The sequence below is a fragment of the Vipera ursinii genome, assembly GCF_947247035.1.
Source record: "Vipera ursinii genome assembly, chromosome: 4".
Classification (NCBI taxonomy): domain Eukaryota; kingdom Metazoa; phylum Chordata; class Lepidosauria; order Squamata; family Viperidae; genus Vipera; species Vipera ursinii.
In genome coordinates, this window is record NC_139514.1 from 19,234,020 (window position 1) to 19,254,316 (window position 20,297).

Below are 20,297 nucleotides of genomic sequence, written 5' to 3' on the forward strand. Positions count from 1 at the left end.
GGCTGTTGTTCTTCTGATGAGGATGGAATAGTATTAATAGAAAATAAGGCTCCAAAAGACTTAAAAATACATTTTTCAGCAGACCAAATTTGACAAATAGAGTTAAAAATTGGGGGGTTCCAAAATAGAGTTAATAATCTTTTATTATCAAAAATTCTAGCAATAGTTTACAAAAGAATTACTTTATGTTGCCATTCTGAAGCTTCTTCTTCCTTTTTTTTCTTGGCTTCCTCCAAAAGTGCAATCTTTGCAGTAAATTCAGCAAGTTCTGCTGCCTAGGAAGCAAGAAGAGTTTATTTTCTGAACAACTTCATAAAATCAACTATAATACAAAAATATTCATAATTTTGGCATAATTTTATTATTCAACTTGTGAACCTCAACTTATTTATTCAACTTTATTCTAAGTGACAAGACCATATTCAAAGTAACACAATAAAATCCATCAAAAATCCTGTAAAGACTAAGAACATCCTTAAAAATAGTTTAAAATACTGAGGGCCACTATATGAACACATACTAAAAGAAATAATTCATATAACTGTATTTTCTAAAATACAAATGTATATAGCATAAAAAGTGAAGTAAAAGGTCTAAGATAATTAAAAAGGAATTTGCCTTGCACTGAATCATAAAATGTTTGCCATGCAATCTTTATATGCATTTTCTATAAAGAATGAGACCTTTTCTCATTGGAGACCTAATTCCAATTATGCTTCAAACAAAGCAAAACAATCCCAATTTAAAAATTGCCATATTTTATTAAAATTAGCCAATTTAAATGGGAATCAGTATACAGATGTTTCCAATAGAGGTATCACAACAATTAAGATATTACAGGACAAGGCTGTTAGAATGTTTTGACTTTTAAAAAAAGAGGAGTCAGAAAGCCATCTTGGAAAAAGCATTCCACTGATATACTGGTATAACATAAAATAGCAATTTATTCTCCTCATACGATTAGTCAGTCAACTAATTAGCTAAATTAGGGAATTTATCCCTCCTCCTAAATGGGGTCTGGAATAATGGAAGCCTTATTACTGACCAACGTGCCATTCGCCAGCAGCAGCTGAACCCCAGGGCCTCTGAGGGTATGCTGTCCAAGGGCTGGGAGTGACCTCAAAGGGCTGGAACACACCAACAATACTGCACATTGGGATGTCTTTCCTTGTCACTGTTTTTGGCTCCTGTGGCTCCCTATGCCTATCACCACTTTAGTGCGTTGTCCACCCTAGATTCCCCAAGGTGCTCTTTCCTCTCCCATTTTAACATTTCTAGGACAACAACACATTCTAACCCAATCTACCACAGCTTTGAAGGAGAGGTCTTACTAGTTGTTCCTGATTCTTCATCTGATCTGCTGCCTGCTTTGCTAGAGCAGCTTTTGCCTCTTCAGCAGCTCTTCGTTCTTTTTCCAAGCGCTCTGCTTCCTCTTTTGCTTTTTTTCGTTCCTGATCTAGCTCTAGAGCTCTTCTTGTTTGCTCTTCCAGTTCTGTGTATTCATTATATCAAAGAAATAAAAATCAAGTTTTAGCAGTCCAGATTAGCAATACAAAATTAAACCATGCCTACAAAATTTTCTGCTGACCTTGCCTCTAGTTTTAACCAAGAAAATTAAGTTGTCTAAGATGGCATAAACTCATCAGGTAGAATTTGTTTCCACTATTAAGTCCAGTCACTTTTACATTCAAAGAACCAATTCCAATGTTTTCTCAACTTTACCCAATGAACTTGCTTTTTCTGAAATGAATAAGTTTGTTTTTAAATAGAATTTCAGAACTTGAAGAAAGGCTATCTCGCTACCTAAATTGCAAACCATTTACATGAAAGTCCACTAAGTATCTGAATATTCTACCGGAAAGGCAAAAGCTCCCAGTATTACAGGAAGTGAAAAACATTTTACCAATCTATTCTTCATTACGGACGCCCCTTTAAATACCTTTTGTGGCCAGGGAGTATCATGACTTTACTCAAGATTTAAATCATAACATTTCTTCAAGCCTTCGTGGACCCCCTGATATCACAGTCCTTCAGGAGTCTGCAGATCACAGGCTGAGAACCACTGCTCTATTGTAATGCTGATGCTGTTCATACAGGCAGAATTCAGGCACAACATCTTGCACCTTCAGTTAACAATATATACTGTATTAAGTAATGGGAAACTGATTTGCCCATGATTCTGGAATGCCATACAAAAGTGGACAATCCTGGTCTAAATGAACAAGCTATCTGATTTGATATGCCTTCAATGAATTTTAAATACTTGGGCAACTTCATCTAATTTTAAAGTCCTCAGGTCATACTTGCAAATGAAAAAAAAAATCAGAATTCCTTGGCAAGATTTTAAGAACAGGAAATTTCCCATCTGGGAAAAATTATTAGATATTTAACTCTTAATGATTATTCCAAGCATTCCAGTTTTATTTATGCAAAATATGTACTTTAGACTAATTCCCCAACTGGTTGGAACAAACCCGCAATTTGCCAATAAGTTACAAAGTATGGTTTGCATTTGTCTTCTGTGGGTGGGTACGCTGAGTTGCCAAGCGCCACTAATTATGCTGTTTATTTCTCGCTGCACACTATCCGTTCCCAAGCAGCAGTTAGGGGAATTGTTGCTTTCTGGTGTCTTCAGGCAAGCCATTAAAATAGGTAAAAATGGCACAATGTAAGAAAGTAGAATAAATGTTTTTATAATATTGGCTAATTTTTTCTTCACTTGAATAATACATGTTCTTAGAAGACTTACAACAGCTTTTCAAATCATAACATAATGTCCTGTCATTAATACATAAAAGGCTTTTACCTTTTTGGGCCTTCATTGTCTGTTCTTCGATCTGTCTTAATCGTTCTATCAATTCTTCTTTTTCATGCTCTATTTTTTCCTTTTCTTTTTCGGCTATTTCCCTTTTCTTTTTTTCATTCTCTAGTTGGGCCCTGTATAAAATGAGATAGGTAAAAATAAAGCATGTGAACAAACAGTATTCATCCCCCCCCCATGAATAAATCCATTTACCCAAACAATATGCTAAGTGATCTACTGGTAAAAAATATCTTACTGCAAAAAAGCAGGTTTTACAATTGCTCGTGTTGTTGCATTTAAGATGTACAATATTTGGCTGATATATCTCACAATAACTAGTAACCATGGCCTTCGACCATACTGGCTAGGAATTCAGACCTGTGGTCCCATAATACCTGGATGACACCAGGCAGGCCTATGCTGTTTTCAAAAAAACAAGGTCCAACTCCCAAACATTTCAGCCAGCTACCAAATACAACCAAACAGTAACAGCCAAACATTTAGCTGATAATCACAAAACAGTAAGCAGATAATATTTTACTTCACTACACTGAATAAGAATTTACTATTCAACTAACATGATTCTAGCATGCTGCACAAGAAACTTCAAATTATGAACATGGACTAGAACATGGACTACAACTGTATAATACCGTTGCTGTGTAATAAAATAATAACTGATCTTCCATGGGAAAACAGAAGTTTTTCATTGTAATTGCTCAATATGGCAACTTATGGTAGTAACTAACGCTAATATGAAAGTGACACTTACTGGAACTCCCATTAATATCAGATCGATATATATTAAGATTCAGCCTATCTAGTACATAACAATCTGATGTTACCTAAGAGAACATAAACAGGTCAGTACAAGTACTTTGTTTTTCCCAAAAGGCTTCCAGTAGAGTCTAATTAAAATAAGCAAACTGTTCTCACTGTACTTTCTTGAATTGGGGCACAATGCTGGAGAACCATGTTTTTAGGGCCATTAAACAGTGTAAACTGAGCACTATAAACACTGCTGCCTGGAGGACTAAGTATCACTCAGCACTGTGCCCAGTCAGACAACATTGCTCAAAATGTTACAAACTATGCATAAGAGATCCAAGACACTAAATTAATACGCTCTATTTAATAAGTATTGTCCCCCATTGTTTTCAGATAATTCTGTTTCTCCATGTGGTCGTACTTTTCTTCAAGGAATTCTTCTGAAGATAGAACATGAAATTAATTTTCAAACTAATTTGCTACAAGAATCTCAACCTCCATGACTAATTGCAAATATCCCACCTCTCCAATTGTTTTTGATGCTTTTCTTCTCTAGCTTGAGCCTTCATCTGTTGCACTTCAATTGTATCTGGTTTCCTCCTTCTCATGTATAGCTCATGGTTTCCCATGCATAGTGCCAATATCCGCTTATTAATTCTCAGACGGGGTGCGTAAAACACGAAGTCCTAATGAAAAATATTTAAGTAAACAAAATGTCATGTATGTTGAGAAACATGACTGTTTATTAATAAAAAATATTTTCTCTTCAATCAGATATCAGCATCTTCAGTCTTTCACTAATTATTCTCTAACAGGACTAGTCAAAGCTATTCTAGAATGTATCAGTGTTCTAGAATTAGCATCCTGTTACCCAGAAACACAAACACATTTACATCAACTTAGTAAACTATGAGTGAAAAGTGTTTCAAAAAGAACTGGAATGATTATGTAACAAAATGATGGGAAAAATTCAACTTGCACTTAAAGAAAAAGAAAATATAATAACACACGTAGATATTGGTCATCAGTTTAAACTGTCAAACAATAAGCTGCATCAATGAAAAAGTTTATTATTGAGAATAAAATATGAAGTGATCTATACCATAGTGAAATTTTAAATCATTAATTGGGGGTCTGGTTAATTACATTTTAGAAAAAATGTTACAAAAAGTCACAACAGAAGAATGATAAAAAAATAAGGTGGTTGGGACTTTTAGTTAACATAGGCAAGAAACAACAAATTCCATGCGCCCATACACAACCCATACACAACTGAGTGTTTGACATTATCAGACACCCAGAACTTTTTCCACAAATGCTGATTTCCATAAATCAACAGCAAGCTGCTGATATATACAAGTATGTTTTTTCCTGCTCCTTTTTATGCAGAAAATCAAATTAAAACCAGAGTAAGCCATAACTTTGATTACACACATGCAAATAATAGAAATATCTTAACTAGTAATTATTAGATTTGACGGCAATCACATTTGGAGGTAATCAGATTAGGAAAGCTGCCCAAGAGCACCAGATGTTTCATATATATTTTGAAGTTATTTTTATACTCCCAACACCATATTAACTGACTGAGCTAATTTATATACTGGGACTAAATCAATCATGTTTATTATGGCCTGAGGTTTGCACCCTTAATATTAGTATTAATATTTGAGGCCTCAACTGATTAACAAGAAAATCAACGCGTACAAAAAAAAGTAAAGCAGGGGGAAAGTTACTATGCCAACCAAACATTCATTTAAAAAAGACTTTCAATATTCTATGCAAGACTCTTTATCTTCAAGGCCTTCCTAAAACTTGCCAAGATTTGTTAAATCTCTGTGAGGGTTATTTCACAATCTATGGGCCATAATGTAAAAACTCTGATTTTATGTCCCTTGTGAGTGTGGAACAAGCTAAGTCAGATGTTGTTGTTTAGGCAGATGTTGTTTAATAATGTAAAGGTATTGTTGCATGATATAAATTATTCCAAGTACTGTCCTTTGCAATTAACTGATGGTGATTCTGTCAATGCTGATGGTGTTCAAGGGTGCTCCAGATGTTTTGGAATTGCACCAATGAGACCTGTTAATATTGGTACAATCTTTACTTTCTTTTTTGTTGTTCTACTTCTGCTCACAGATCTTTATCTTTCATTCTTCTTGAATTCTTTTTCTTCTATTCTGCTGTCTCCAGTATTTAAATGTCCACTATCCAAATTTCTTTTGTCTTTCTCATCAGTTATTATCATTATTCTACTAGTCCACAATAACTTTGAGTATTTACCATTCTAACGCATTACTTTGCGATTACAAACTCTAATTCAGACGGAAATAAAAGGTAACAACATAGAATTCCAACGTAACTAAAAAAGAACATTGGCAGCATAAATAAGCCAAACCGTAATTAAAAAACAAATCATGAATGCAGCAAAATAAATTTTGTAAGTCACAAAAGACATTATTTGGAGAGCTAAGAAACAGAAGGAAAAAACCAACAGATGTGCTGATTATATCTCAAGCATATTTACTTACAGGGGCCTTTTTGTCAATGGGCTTTATCACAAACTTTTTGTCATTAAATGATATATTTCTTATCTCACTCCAAGGAAAACCTATCTTCGGAGTCAACCTTTAGGAAAGAAGGAAAGAATCTTAGTTATGGGGAAAAAACACAGAAATAGACATAGGGCTAGGCATGAAAAGACAGAGACAAAAAGCATCTGCATCTGTTAAAACAAAAGGATTTTTCTTTAGATTCTGCATTCTGTAATAGAAAGAAATCTACTTCTGTTAGAAGTACTGTCTGCTATAGTATTCTCAAGGGGCATATTCTAAAAATATATTAGAAAGTTATTGAAAATGTAATACTTGAAAGCTGTACTACAGGATCAACAGAATAGTATTATGCTACTTACTTGTCATCATGTTCATAAATATTCAAACCCAAAGCGTCAACACCAAGCCATAACTCAGTTCCTTTTTTGTTTTTAATTTCAAAATAGTTGACTCCATACATTTCCAAATCTTGTCCAATTTTGAGGTATTCCATCATAGAATCTTCCCTGACAATAAAAATAACATAATATAAAGCCATATAAAATGCATAATATCATAGGCCTGGTCTGCAAACATTAGTTTTAAACTATGATGTTTTATTCTTACTAGATGAAAAATACTTAAATTCCATCTAACTCTAGTAGGAAATAAGTTCTATTTATTTCAGTGAGAACCAGTCCCAAAGATGATATGGTCAAGGTTAATTATTGCTAGAATGAAAACATAAAAAACATGCTGACTTAATATAAACAGGAACATTTATTAAAAATTAAATATTGTACAAATATTTAAATTAAAATAGTTCTCTGGATAACCTATTTCACTTACACACTCAAAAGTAACAAAGAGATTTTGTAGGAGAAAAATTACTATTAAACCAAAGGAAATTAATTTCCAAAAGTTATAAAAAGGCAATATGGAAATTACCTTAACATTCCTCTGTGTTCTTCATGCCAATTTTGTATTCTTTCTTCCCACTGCTCTTTTGTCAGTTTATGTTGTTCCAAAACACTATAAAAATAAATTTTATTTTTATTTCAAGTATTTATACGGCTGCCCCTCTCAAAAAGAAACTTGCCTGTTTGCAAAAGGATAGGGAAGACAGCAAACAGTCTCCCTACTATTCTAATTGTTTGGACTTCTCCGCTATATCCAGTAGCAAAAGATGTAGAAGATACAGTCCAGTATACCAGGAGAATATCAAGTTGTTTGCAGCATGTTAAACTTCCAGAAATCCCAGCCTCCTGCTCCACTAAATTCACAGCAATGGATGAGTTATAACAATCCAAATGAAAATTCTTTACTTTAAACAAATAGAAGAATCAAGCGATTCTTTGGATAGAGAGCCACAGCAGCACAATTACCCAAAAACTGATGTCTAATCATCAGTGATATCTTATTCAACTTTAGAAATGCTATTAATGGCACAGCTGTAATAAAGAGAAGCACCCTCCACCAACGAAATTGACTTTATCTTATGTCATGCATCATATTTAATTCCAAAACACCCAAATAATATTTAGCTATGGAAACCAATTTTTAGAAATTTGCTCCTAGCTCATTTTGGCTTAATATTATTTGTATCACAGCATTTAAACTGTTTTATAAATAAAATGTTAATTAAAATCAGAAGTTTTACTTTTCTTCTTTTCTGTTAAATATTGTATATTCACACAAACATAAAGAGATGAATGCACATTTAATAATTATCTGATGTTATCCATTTAGTCATATCCAACTCTTGTCTCTCCACATCTTCTGATCTTGTATTACTTCTTTAAATTGTTCTATGCTCTGGCTGATGTCAGCTTTGATGATGTCTAGCCAGTTTTCTTTGGTGGCCTGCTTTACTTTTACCGCTAACTCTTCCTAACATAATTGCTTTCTTCAGTGAATTCCCCCACATGACATGGCCAAAATAAGTGAGACGCAGTTTCATGATTTTGCCTTCTAGTAACATGTCTGGTATTATACATGCTTGTTCGTCATCTTTGCTGTCCAAGGAATACTCAGGAGCCTTCTCCAACACCACAGCTCAAATGAGTTAATTTTCTTCCTGATTTGCTTCATTTAAAGTTGAACTTTCACAATCATAGGTAGCTACGAGGAACACAATAGAGCGAACTAACCTACGTTTGGTTGCCAGGCTGATGACCTTGCTTTTCCATATTCGGCTTCTAATTATCTCCAAGCAATATATTATACATGCATCCATTTTACTTTAATTTTGAAAAGATACATATTTAATAACACTGGCTTAATCACAAATTCATATCATATTATGTACTACATTGTTCATAGTGTATATTACTTAAGCAACATTATCAAACTCTAAATCCAATGAAATTTTGATATAGCCAGAAATTTCTTACCGCTGGGGTAAAAGTCTGTCATTGGCCAAATATCCTAGCTTATGTATTTCCTTATTGTAATCAGCATATTTTGCTTGAACAGCATAAGAAGCCAGTAGAACTGCAGTTTCAGGTGGACAATAGATTTCATCATTCAAGATGGCTTCTTTGATTTGCAGAAAAAAGAGTCTCTGAGTTATTTCTTGAATCAATTCTTCAGAAACATCCTCAGGAAAAAACTTTGCCCTGAATTTGAACTGAAATGGATTTTCTTTCCTTACATCTTGCTGTGTTACCTAAAATGAAATATATGAATTATAAAATAAAAATATATGTTATAATATAAAATTTCAAAGGATAAAGAGAACATTAACATATTGGAAAAAGTAACTATAACTATTTATCATATTTTGCAACATAATATAAAAAATACAGCACTGAAGGACGTGATTTTCACAGATACTTAAATAGGGAAGCGTGAGAGCTTTCAGAATGTATATTTCAAAAACGTATTTCAAGACCACAATAAGGGATGGAATTATCCAACATTTATTTAAAAAACTCAACTCTGAAAGCCTATTTATACCACTGTAGATATAGCTATATTTTTCCAGGTCAACCAATTGAAACTATATTTTGAATGCATCTCTTAATGATTAATAAGCATTAAAAGTTTAAAGGTTTCCCCTGTTCAGTTGTGATCGACTCAAGTGGGTAGTGCTCATCTACAATTCTTAGTAGAAGGAGCTTGCATTGTCTGAGAGCGGCTTCTGTCATCATGTGGCCAGCATGAAAATATGGAACAGTTTCCTTCCAACCAAAGTGGTACCTATTTATCTACTTGCATTAGCATGCTTTCAAACTGCTAGGTTGGCAGGAGCTGGGGTGAGTAACAGAAGCTCACTCCCTCACATGACACTTGGGTTTTGAGTCCAGGCTGTCAGTTTTCCAGCTTGACAAGCCCAGCGTCTTAACCACTAAGACATTGCACCGCCCTTAATAAGTATTATGCACATCAAATTTTATGAAAATGAACTTAATTGATATGTTATATAGCACTGAGAAGTTTAGCAAGAACTGCAACAAAAAGATTTTTAAAACTGCTAAAGTAAAATATTGACAAACAACAAATATTTATTTATTTATTTATTTAGATTTGTATACTGCCCTTTCCCGAAGGACTCAGGGCGGTTTACAGGGTAATTAAAACAAGAAATACAAAAGTTAAAAACGATGAAAAAAATTACAACAATCCCTGAAAAAGTAAAAGCCCCCAATTAAAATTAAAATTAAAATTCTCAGCCTGGGCAAGAGAGCTCGAAGAGCCAGGTCTTCAGGTCCCGGCGGAATGAACGGAGGTCGGGGGCAGTCCTCAGCTCCACGGGCAGCTGGTTCCAGAGGGCAGGCGCACCCACTGAGAAGGCCCTCCCCCTGGGTGTTACCCGCCGGCAATCTTTTACCGGCGGCACCCTGAGAAGACCCTCCCTGTGGGAGCGCACTGGACGAAGGGAACTTGATGCTGGCAGCAGGTGTTCCCTCAGATATCCCAGACCCAAGCCATTTAGGGCTTTATAGGTCATTACCAGCACCTTGAATCTCACCCAGAGGGCAACCGGAAGCCAATGCAGCTCGCAGAGTAGAGGGGTTACATGGGAGTATCAGGAAACCCCCATCACAACTCGTGTGGCTGCATTCTGCACCAGCTGAAGCCTCCGAGTGGTCCTCAAGGGCAGCCCCATGTAGAGAGCGTTGAAGTAGTCTAAACGGGAGGTCACGAGCGCATGAGTGACTGTGTGTAGGGCATCTCGGTCCTGTTGTGACTCAGGGCCAGCCTGTGGGTCCGACAGCCGGGTCCGATGTATTGGAGGACTCAGATGAGGGGGAGGAGGGAGACGAACCGGCTGATGATGGTTTGGAGGCTTTGCAGAGTCCTCAGCCGGGGACCTCTTCTCAGCTGCGTGAGCCCGAGAGTGCGGAGGATGATGACCCACAGCTGGCCCTGTTCAAGGACGCCCGACGCAGGAGGCAGTCGAGCAGGAACAAACAAAGAAAGGCTATGGGACTCCTCGGGAGGAGGCACAGGGAGACCACGCCCTGAGCTCTCTATAAAAGGAGTGTTTGGGGAGGGGCTGGTTGCTGAAAGCAACTTTTCCGCTTGAGAAGACAAGCTCTTGTGTTTTTGTTAACTGCGTAATTAAATCTTGGCAGATGCCTTTTAGCCTTGGAAGCTCTCCAGTCTCTTCTTCCTAAATAGGGGTTTGCCTTTACAAGGCCAGAAGAGGGCTGGTTCAGAACAGGTCCAGGTAGGGTCGCAACTGGCGCACCAGGCGAACCTGGGCAAAAGCCCCCCTGGTCACGGCTCCTATATGGTCTTCAAAATTGAGCCGGGAGTCAAGGAGGATGCCCAAGTTGCGAGCCCTATCAACGGGGGGTAACACCTCACCCCCCATCGTTAAAGATGGAATGGTCTGGTTAACCCGAGATGCCGATATGCACAGCCACTCAGTCTTGGCAGGATTGAAACGAAGCCTGTTTCTCCCCATCCAGACCCGGACCGCCTCCAAGCAACGGGACATCACGGTGAGGGCATCACTGGGTTGGTTCGGGGTGGAAAGAAAAAGTTGGGTATCATCAGTGTACTGATGATACCCCACCCTGAAACCACGAATGATCTCACCCAGCGGCTTCATGTAGATGTTGAACAGGAGGGGCGAGAGAACCGACTCCTGAGGAACTCCACAAACAAGAGGCCTCGGGGTGGATCTCTGCCCTCCCGTCAACACCGACTGCGAACGGCCCAGGAGATAGGAGAACCACCGTAAAACAGTGCCTCCCACTCCCAACCCCCTGAGACGCCGCAGTAGGATACCATGGTCGATGGTATCAAAAGCCGCTGAGAGATCTAATCGGACTAGGACAGAGACCCCTGTCCCGAGCCCGCCAGAGATCATTCACCAGTGCGACCAATGCCGTCTCCGTGCTGTGTCCGGGCCTGAAACCCGATTGGTACGGGTCCAGATAATCAGTTTCCTCCAGGAAGAGAGGAAGCTGATGCGCCACCACACTCTCAACAACCTTCGCCAAAAAGGTTATACAGGTAGTTCTCAACTTATAATCATTTGTTTAGTGACAACACTGAAGAAAGTGACTTATGACCATTTTTCACACTTATAACTGCTGCAGCATCCCCGTGATCATGTGATCAAAATTAGGATGCTTGGCAACTGGCTTATATTTATGATGGTTGCATTGTCCCAGGATCATGTGATCATTTTTTGTGACCTTCTGACAAACAAAGTCAACGGGGAAACCAGATTCACTTAACAATCATATTACTAACTTAATAACTGAAGTGATTCACTTAACAACTGGGGCAAGAAAGGTCGTAAAATGGGGCAGAACTCACTTAACTGTCTCACTTAGCAACAGAAACTTTGGGCTCAATTATGGTTATAAATTGAGGACTACCTGTAATTAATATTGCCCAATTAAGACTACATTAGGAAGAGTAAATAATGCTGCAAAAATGTTATGGCATATTATTTTCTTGTTCAGTGTTCTAGAAAATGTTCGATCCCTGATTAGAACAGAACAGAACAGAATAACAGAATTGGAAGGGACCTTGGAGGTCTCCTAGTCCAACCCCCTGCTCAGACAGGAAACCCTATATCCTATACCTTATTCAGACAAATGATTATCCAATCTCTTCTTTAAAATGCTCCAGTGTTGGAGCATTCACAACTTCTGGAGGCAGGTTGCTCCACTGGTTAATTATTCTGTCAGGAAACTTCTCCTTAGTTATAGGTTGCTTCTCTCCTTGATTAGTTTCCATCCATTGCTTCTTGTCCCGCCTTCAGGTGGTTTGAAGAATAGCTTGACTCTCTCTTCTTTGTGGCAACCCCTGAGATAGTGGACCACTGCTATCATGTCCCCCCCATGTCCTTCTCTTCATTAAACTAGACATACCCAATTCCAGCAACCATTCCTTGTGTTTTAGCCTCCAGTCCTTTAATCATCTTTGCTGCTCTTCTCTGCACTCTTTCTAGAGTCTCAACATCTTTTTTACATCATGGTGACCAAAACTGGATGCAGTATTCCATGTGTGGCCTTACCAAGGCATTACAAACTGGCATTAATACTTTACAGGATCTTGATTCTATCCTTCTGCAAGAATGCAGCCTAGAACTGTGTTGGCTTTTTTGGCAGATGCAGCAAACTGCTAATTTAAATATTTAATTATGTTTTAGTTTTTATAATCCAGACAATCATGCTCTCAATTTAGCAGTACATCCTTACTTTTTCCCCCTTACATCCTTTTTATAGTTCTGTTATTTTTAGTACCCTGGAGCGTATCAATACAATCCTCTTGTTTCTCAGTAGACTCATTGTGCCACAATATGATCAACACTTATCAGCTTCCTTTACTACTAGGAGGAATGATTTATGATCCATGGGATGCAAGTATAATAATCTTCTCTTGCCTCTCTCTCAGTGCCTCATCCACAAAGAAATATGAAACTAATAAGTTTAGTCAATTGGAATGCTTGCCTTATATGGAAATAAAAATAATTCTCTTTATGTTCTAACACAGAGATGAATCCAACAATTTTACTTATCCATACTTACTGAAACTTTAGCTCTCCTTAGATGCTGAGTATTTATCAGGTATATATTAAATCCTGCCATCATTAGTTGGGAGTGGGGGAAAGAATAAAAAACAAAATCTAACAGGAGGAATATACCTGTTTTATGATCTGCTTTCAGTGACATTCCATATTACATGGTATCAAAGAACTGAGAACAGCCTTTGAGAAACATACCATTTAGATATGATTCAAATTTATTTTTTATAAAACTAGATTGACATGTAATAGAAAATAATCTTAGAAATGGATTTACACATACTCTAGAAATATATTTTAGTTTACTCTTTTCTTCATTCATTAGGCACCCATCTAGTATCAACATTAGCTTGACTTACAACCCAATCTTCAGAATGTATCTATTCTACCAATGATACTTTTGCTACATCAAACATAGAAAAAAATATTTTTAATTTTTAAAGTAAAATAATTACCTTTTTGTTTAATTTCAACCAAGTTGTGTACCCTTTGCTGTCCACATATTGCAATCCAAAAAACCAGACTTCTCGTAGGCCAACTGTTTTTACTACCTAAAAAAGAAAATATCAGTATCAAAAAATGGTCTTGCCATGGATGTTTTACTGCTGCCATTAGCTATTAGAAGTCCTTCCTTCATTTAGTGATATGCAAATGCAATAAATAAATATTTCCTCAAGAAAAACAGCAATCTGTATCAGCCTATCAAGAAAGAACTTTGAAACATTTTAAACTACAATTAAAAAGAAGAGACTACTGAAATAAAGATGGCCAGGAAGTCACAGAGCAATGCAGTTGTTACTGAAAAAAATGGCAAGCCGTTTTCATTAAATAACATCATTCATGACTTTGTTTAAATACACTCCATATTTGCTATAGAAAATCCTCATACGGCATAATTTTATGAAATAGGACAACTATTTTATTGCGTTATCAGAATTTAAGCGTGTCCTGTTAGAAGCTAAAACAGAGGTTTATATAATGTACTGCAGGCTAATTTTGTGCACGTGGTCACTGGTAAGATGATTTAATTGAAACAGATGCTAATCTCTCTCTCACACACACCCCACATACACCTAGCACATTTTTATGGAGCAAATCAAAAATCAGTTCATGCTTCCCAAAGTGACAAATCACACATCTACAAATAACCCACAAAAAGACAAGAATAGAATCTTCCTCTTGCTATTATTTCTAAGCCTTTAACATTCTAGGCATATTGTTTCTATTTCTGGCATAACTATTCTGATAAACTTCCCAGAATATGAAACAGAATGAAGTTATTCTTTGGACAGCTTCCTTTTTTATGGGGAACTTTACACAGTTATAGTGGATGTAGCCCTTTTTTGAATGAATACAAGTAAAACTACAGATTAAATGTTTCTATCTTTGTCATCATGTTTTGCAATAGAATTCTAATGCTAAATAGGACTATCTAAATTCTAAACAACTTAACTTTGCACCAATGCTATCTTTTTCCCCTATGAGAAGAAGTTTAAAAATATTGCTTAGCTCATCACAGATGTATGGATTTTTTTATTTTATTTTTTTAGAATGTAAACACTATATTCTATAAAAGGTAAAGGATCACCCGCACATGCGTGCTAGTCGTTTCCGACTCTAGGGGCCGGTGCTCATCTCTGTTTCAAAGCCGAAGAGCCAGTGCTTGTCCGAGGACGTCTCTGTGGTCATGTGGCTGGCATGACTAGACGCCAAAGGTGCACGGAACGCTGTTACCTTCCCACCGTAGTGGTCCCTATGTTTCTACTTGCATTTTTATGTGCTTTCGAACTGCTAGGTTGGCAGAAGCTGGGACGAGTAACAGGCGCTCACTCTGTTACGCGGCACTCGGGATTCGACCAGCCAAACTGCCGACCTTCTGATCGACAAGCTCAGCATCCTAACCGAGCCATCGCGTCCCTTGAGCCACCACATCCCTAAATTATATTATATTCTATAATTCTTCACAAATCAGGCTATCAATTCTAGATAGGTTAATAGATTATTTTTTGCAAAAAACATACTATGCTATCATTTATACAAAATGTAAAATGTTAATAAAAGATGAAGACATACATAAACTCAACATTTATACCTGATCAAAAAGCTGTTTCCCTGTTGTGTTCGGTTGAATGGCAAACTCTAGTTCTGCATCCATAGTGGTAACCCTTACGTTAATCTGCACAGAACAATAATACGTAATATAAATACAACATTTTACACATTAATTTAAACATTAATATAATCCCAAATGATATTGATATGGTCAGCTTCTCACAAATTTGCTATGACTAAATAAAAAAACTAAAGAATATTAAAAATCAGAAATTTTTTTCTTACATATTAATATTTCTATTCATTACAACTAAAATTTTTGGGCAATGATTAAACACACAAACATTATATTTATTGAAAACATGTCACTGAATTTAAGATAACCTTTCCCCAAAAGAAGTGTATTTAGACATAAGAAAAGGGTTATAAATATGCAAGTCTTGCTTTCTCAATTATGATTGCCAGTGCCCACTGAAACCAGTCCTGGAGATATGCCCAAGTGTGTACATATATAACACACACACAAATTTTACCTAATTAATTAAATCATATATCTATATCTACATCTACATAAGATAAAAGGTAAAGGTTCCCCAGCACATGCGTGCTAGTCGTTTCTAACTCTAGGGGCCAGTGCTCATCTCTGTTTCAAAGCCGAAGAGCCAGCGCTTGTCCGAGGACGTCTCCATGGTCATTTGGCTGGCATGACTAGAAGCCAAAGGCACACGGAACGCTGTTACCTTCCCACCGTAGTGGTCCCTATTTTTCTACTTGCATTTTTACGTGCTTTCGAACTGCTAGGTTGGCAGAAGCTGGGACGAGTAACAGGTGCTCACTCTGTTACGCGGCACTCGGGATTCGACCCGCCAAACTGCCAACGTTCTGATCGACAAGCTCAGCATCCCAACCCACTGAGCCACCACATCCCTTATACACACACACACACACACACACAGAGATATATACTGCTCAAAAAAATAAAGGGAACACTTAAACAACACAATGTACTGTATTTAATAGTAGGATGTCTTATCCTGTGGCCCCTTTATTTTTTGAGCAGTATACATATATATATACACATATACACACACACACACACACACACACACACACACACACCTCCTACTATGCTCAATGACTCTTACTACCAGCAAAGTGTGTATAGGATCTTGTCATGTCTATTTATCTCAGCACACATAATGTTAAGATGTGACAGAAACTATGGGGGGGAATCCTTGGGGTACTTTTCAGGTTACAAAAAGGGTATATGTTGGTATATGGCTTTCAGTTGAGCTGCTTGCACAAGGAAAAGGATGCAGTTTATTCCATAGCACAGTCCATGGCTCTTAGTCCCACACAATTGTGTTCAAGATTGTTGCTTTATTCAGTCAGTCTACTATCATTACTTTCCCCTTTGCATCCACAAGCAGCAGTATTTGCATGCATCCCTCCCTCCCTCCCTCCCTCCCTTCCTTTCATTTTATAAGTCATCTTATAAGTCAACCTTCCCCTTACCAGGAGGGATGAGGGCAAAGAGAAAAACCATCTTTTTGAATAAATTCAGTAAGTAAACAGCTGAACATTAATAATTAATAATCACCCCTTCATGGATTACTGCCTTGTCGTGGTGAAGGGGCTTGTGTAATTCAATGAAGCTATGAGCTATGCTGTGCAGGGCCACCCAAGATGGACAGGTCACAGCAGAGAGTTCTGACAAAACGTGATCCACTGGAGAAGGAAATGGCAAACCACTCCAGTATCTTTGCCATGAAAACCCTATGGACAGTACCAAAAGGCAAAACGATATGACGCTGGAAGATGAGCCCCTCAGGTTGGAAGGCGTCCAATATGCTACTGGGGAAGAGCAGAGGGCTAGTACTAGTAGCGCCAGAAAGAATGAAGCGACTGGGCCAAAGCCGAAAGGACGCTCAGCTGTGGATGTATCTGGTGGTGAAAGGAAAGTCCGATGCTGTAAAGATTTTTTTCCCATAGGAACCTGGAATGTAAGATCCATGAATCAAGGCAAGCTGGACATGGACAAACAAGAGATGACAAGATTGAACATTGACATCTTAGAAATCAACGAAGTAAAATGGACAGGAATGGGTGAATTTAATTCAGATGACCATCAGGTATACTATTGCGGGCAAGAATCCCTCAGAAGAAATGGAGTACCCTTCATAGTCAATAAAAGAGTAGGAAAAGCAATACTGGGAAACAATCCCCAAAATGACAGAATGATCTCAGTTCGAATCAATATCACAGTAGTCCAGGTCTATGCCCCAACCACCGGTGCTGAAGAGGATGAAATTGACCGGTTCTATGAAGCCCTACAGCACCTTATAGAACTAACACCCAAAAATGATGTCCTTATCATCATAGGGGATTGGAATGCTAAAGTAGGAAGCCAAAAGATAACCAGAATAACAGGAAAGTTTGGCCTTGGAGTACAAAATGAAGCAGGGCACAGAATTTTGTCAAGAGAATACGATGGTCATAGCACACTCTTTTCCAACAACCCAAGAGACGGCTCTACACATGGACATCACCAGACGGTCAACACAGAAATCAGATTGACTATATGCTCTGCAGCCAAAGATGGAGAAGCTCAATACAGTCAGTAAAAACAAGACCAGGAGCTGACTGTGGCTCAGACCATGAGCTTCTCGTTGCAAAATTTAGGCTTAAACTGAAGAAAGTAAGGAAAAACACTAGGCAACTCAGGTATGAACTAAATCATATCCCTGACAAATATACAGTAGAGGTGACAAACAGATTTAAGGAATTAGATCTGATAGACAGAGTGCCTGAACAACTATGGACAGAGGTTTGCAACATTGTATAAGAAGTAGCAACTAAAACCATCCCAAAGAAAAAGAAATGCAAGAAAGCAAAATAGCTGTCTGAGGAAGCTTTGCAAATAGCTGAGGACAGGAGGGAAGTGAAAGGTAAGGGAGAAAAAGAAAGATACACCCAATTGAATGCATAATTCCAGAGAATGGCTAGAAGAGATAAGAATGCCTTCTTAAATGAACAGTGCAAAGAAACAGAAGAAACCAATAGAATAGGGAGGACCAGAGATCTCTTCAAGAAAATTGGAGATATGAAGGGAACGTTTCATGCAAAAATGGACATGATAAAGGACCAAAATGGCAGGGACCTAACAGAGGCAGAAGAGATTAAGAAGAGGTGGCAAAATTACACAGAAGAACTATACAAGAACGAGCTTAATATCCCAGATAACCACAATGAGGTGGTCACTGACCTCGAGCCAGACATCCTAGAATGTGAAGTGAAATGGGCCTTAGGAAAGCTGAGCAACAACAAAGCTAGTGGAGGTGACAGTATTCCAGCTGAGCTATTCAAAATCTTAAAAGATGATGCAGTAAAAGTGTTACATTCAATTTGCCAGCAAATTTGGAAAACTCAACAGTGGCCACAGGACTGGAAAAGATCAGTTTACATTCCAATTCCAAAGAAAGGCAGTGCCAAAGAATGTTCAAACTATCGCACCATTGCACTCATTTCTCACGCTAGTAAAGTTATGCTTAAAATCCTACAAGCTAGACTCTAGCAGTATGTGGATCGAGAACTACCAGAAGTACAGGCACGATTTCGAAGAGGCAGAGGAACTAGAGATCAAATTGCCAACATACGCTGAATCATGGAGAAAGCTAGGGAGTTCCAGAAAAACATCTACTTCTGCTTCATTGACTATGCTAAAGCATTTGATTGTGTGGATCACAACAAACTGTGGCAAGTTCTTAAAGAGATGGGAGTACCAGACCATCTTATTTGTCTCTTGAGAAACCTATATGCACGTCAAGAAGCAACTGTGAGAACTGGACACGGAACCACTGACTGGTTCAAAATTGGAAAAGGAGTCCGGCAAGGCTGTATACTGTCACCCTGCCTGTTTAACTTATATGCAGAGCACATCATGAGAAAGGCAGGGCTAGATGAATCAAAAGTTGGAATTAAGATTGCCGGGAGAAATATCAACAACCTAAGATATGCAGATACCACTCTAATGGCAGAAAGTGAAAAGGAACTAAAGAGCCTCTTGTTCCGAGTGAAGAAGGAGAGTGCAAAAGTTGGGTTGAAACTTAACATTAAGAAAACCAAGATCATGGCATTCGGTCCTCTCAATTCCTGGCAAATAGATGGGGAAGAAATGGAGGTAGTGACAGATTCTATTTGGCTGGGCTCCAAGATCACTGCAGATGGGGACTGCAGCCAAGAAATTAAAAGACGCTTGCTCCTCGGGAGGAAAGCCATGGCAAATCTAGACAGCACAATAAAAGCTGAGACATCAAAAGTGTGTATAGTCAAGGCTATGGTCTTCCCAGTTGCAATGTATGGCTGTGAAAGTTGGACCATAAAAAAGGCTAAGCACCAAAGAATTAAAGCCTCTGAACTCTGGTGCTGGAGAAGACTCCTGCGAGTCCCTTGGACTGCAAGGCGATGAAACCGGTCAGTCCTAGAGGAGATCAACCCTGACTGCTCTTTAGAAGGCCAGATCCTGAAGTTGAAACTCACAATATTTTGGCCACCTTATGAGAAGGAAGGACTCACTGGAGAAGAGCCTAATGCTGGGAAAGATTGAGGGCAAGAGAAGAAGGGGACGACAGAGAATGAGGTGGCTGGATGGAGTCATTGAAGCAATAGGTGTGAGCCTAAATGGACTCCAGAAGATGGTAGAGGACAGGAAGGCCTGGAGGAACGTTGTCAATGGGCTCACGATGGGTTGGACACAACTTCACAACTAACAACAACAATACTGAATGGAAAAACCCTTCAGTTGGAGTATTCTACTTTCAGAATAATTCTCTTCCTAATGACTGACATTTGCACTCAGAACTGTAGCATGCTGTATTTGTCAGCTACCTTGTGACAAATCCTCTTATAAAAACTAGAATAGTAACAAATCTTAACTCTATAAATGCCAAATATAATTGAAATCACCATCTATGTTAACTTTACCAATCCTAATTAGTCCATGAAAAATCAATCCACTGCAAGATAGAGCTTCATTGAAAATTTGAGCTACAATTTACGTAACTTAATGGTTTTCTTATATGTATGTATGTATATATTTTCCAAATTGTTTTGTTCCAGTGGTCGCAGTTCCTATATTTCTGTATGC

At 38.0% G+C, this 20,297-nt stretch overlaps 1 protein-coding gene across 4 annotated transcripts in view; it reads right to left on the reverse strand.

Annotated features, from left to right (window-relative positions):
• The window catches only part of RDX (radixin), a 43,982-nt gene that overhangs the window by 12,593 nt on the left and 11,092 nt on the right, over positions 1-20,297 (reverse strand). For all 4 annotated transcript variants that reach the window (XM_083362257.1, XM_083362256.1, XM_083362255.1 and 1 more), the window contains exons 3-12: positions 15,192-15,275; positions 13,555-13,650; positions 8,499-8,773; positions 7,054-7,137; positions 6,486-6,632; positions 6,103-6,199; positions 4,094-4,257; positions 2,807-2,937; positions 1,332-1,492; positions 183-275 (exon numbers count right to left, since the gene is read on the reverse strand). In XM_083362257.1, coding sequence (XP_083218383.1) covers positions 183-275; positions 1,332-1,492; positions 2,807-2,937; positions 4,094-4,257; positions 6,103-6,199; positions 6,486-6,632; positions 7,054-7,137; positions 8,499-8,773; positions 13,555-13,650; positions 15,192-15,275 — 1,332 coding nt within the window. The remainder of the gene's footprint in view (positions 1-182; positions 276-1,331; positions 1,493-2,806; positions 2,938-4,093; positions 4,258-6,102; positions 6,200-6,485; positions 6,633-7,053; positions 7,138-8,498; positions 8,774-13,554; positions 13,651-15,191; positions 15,276-20,297) is intronic.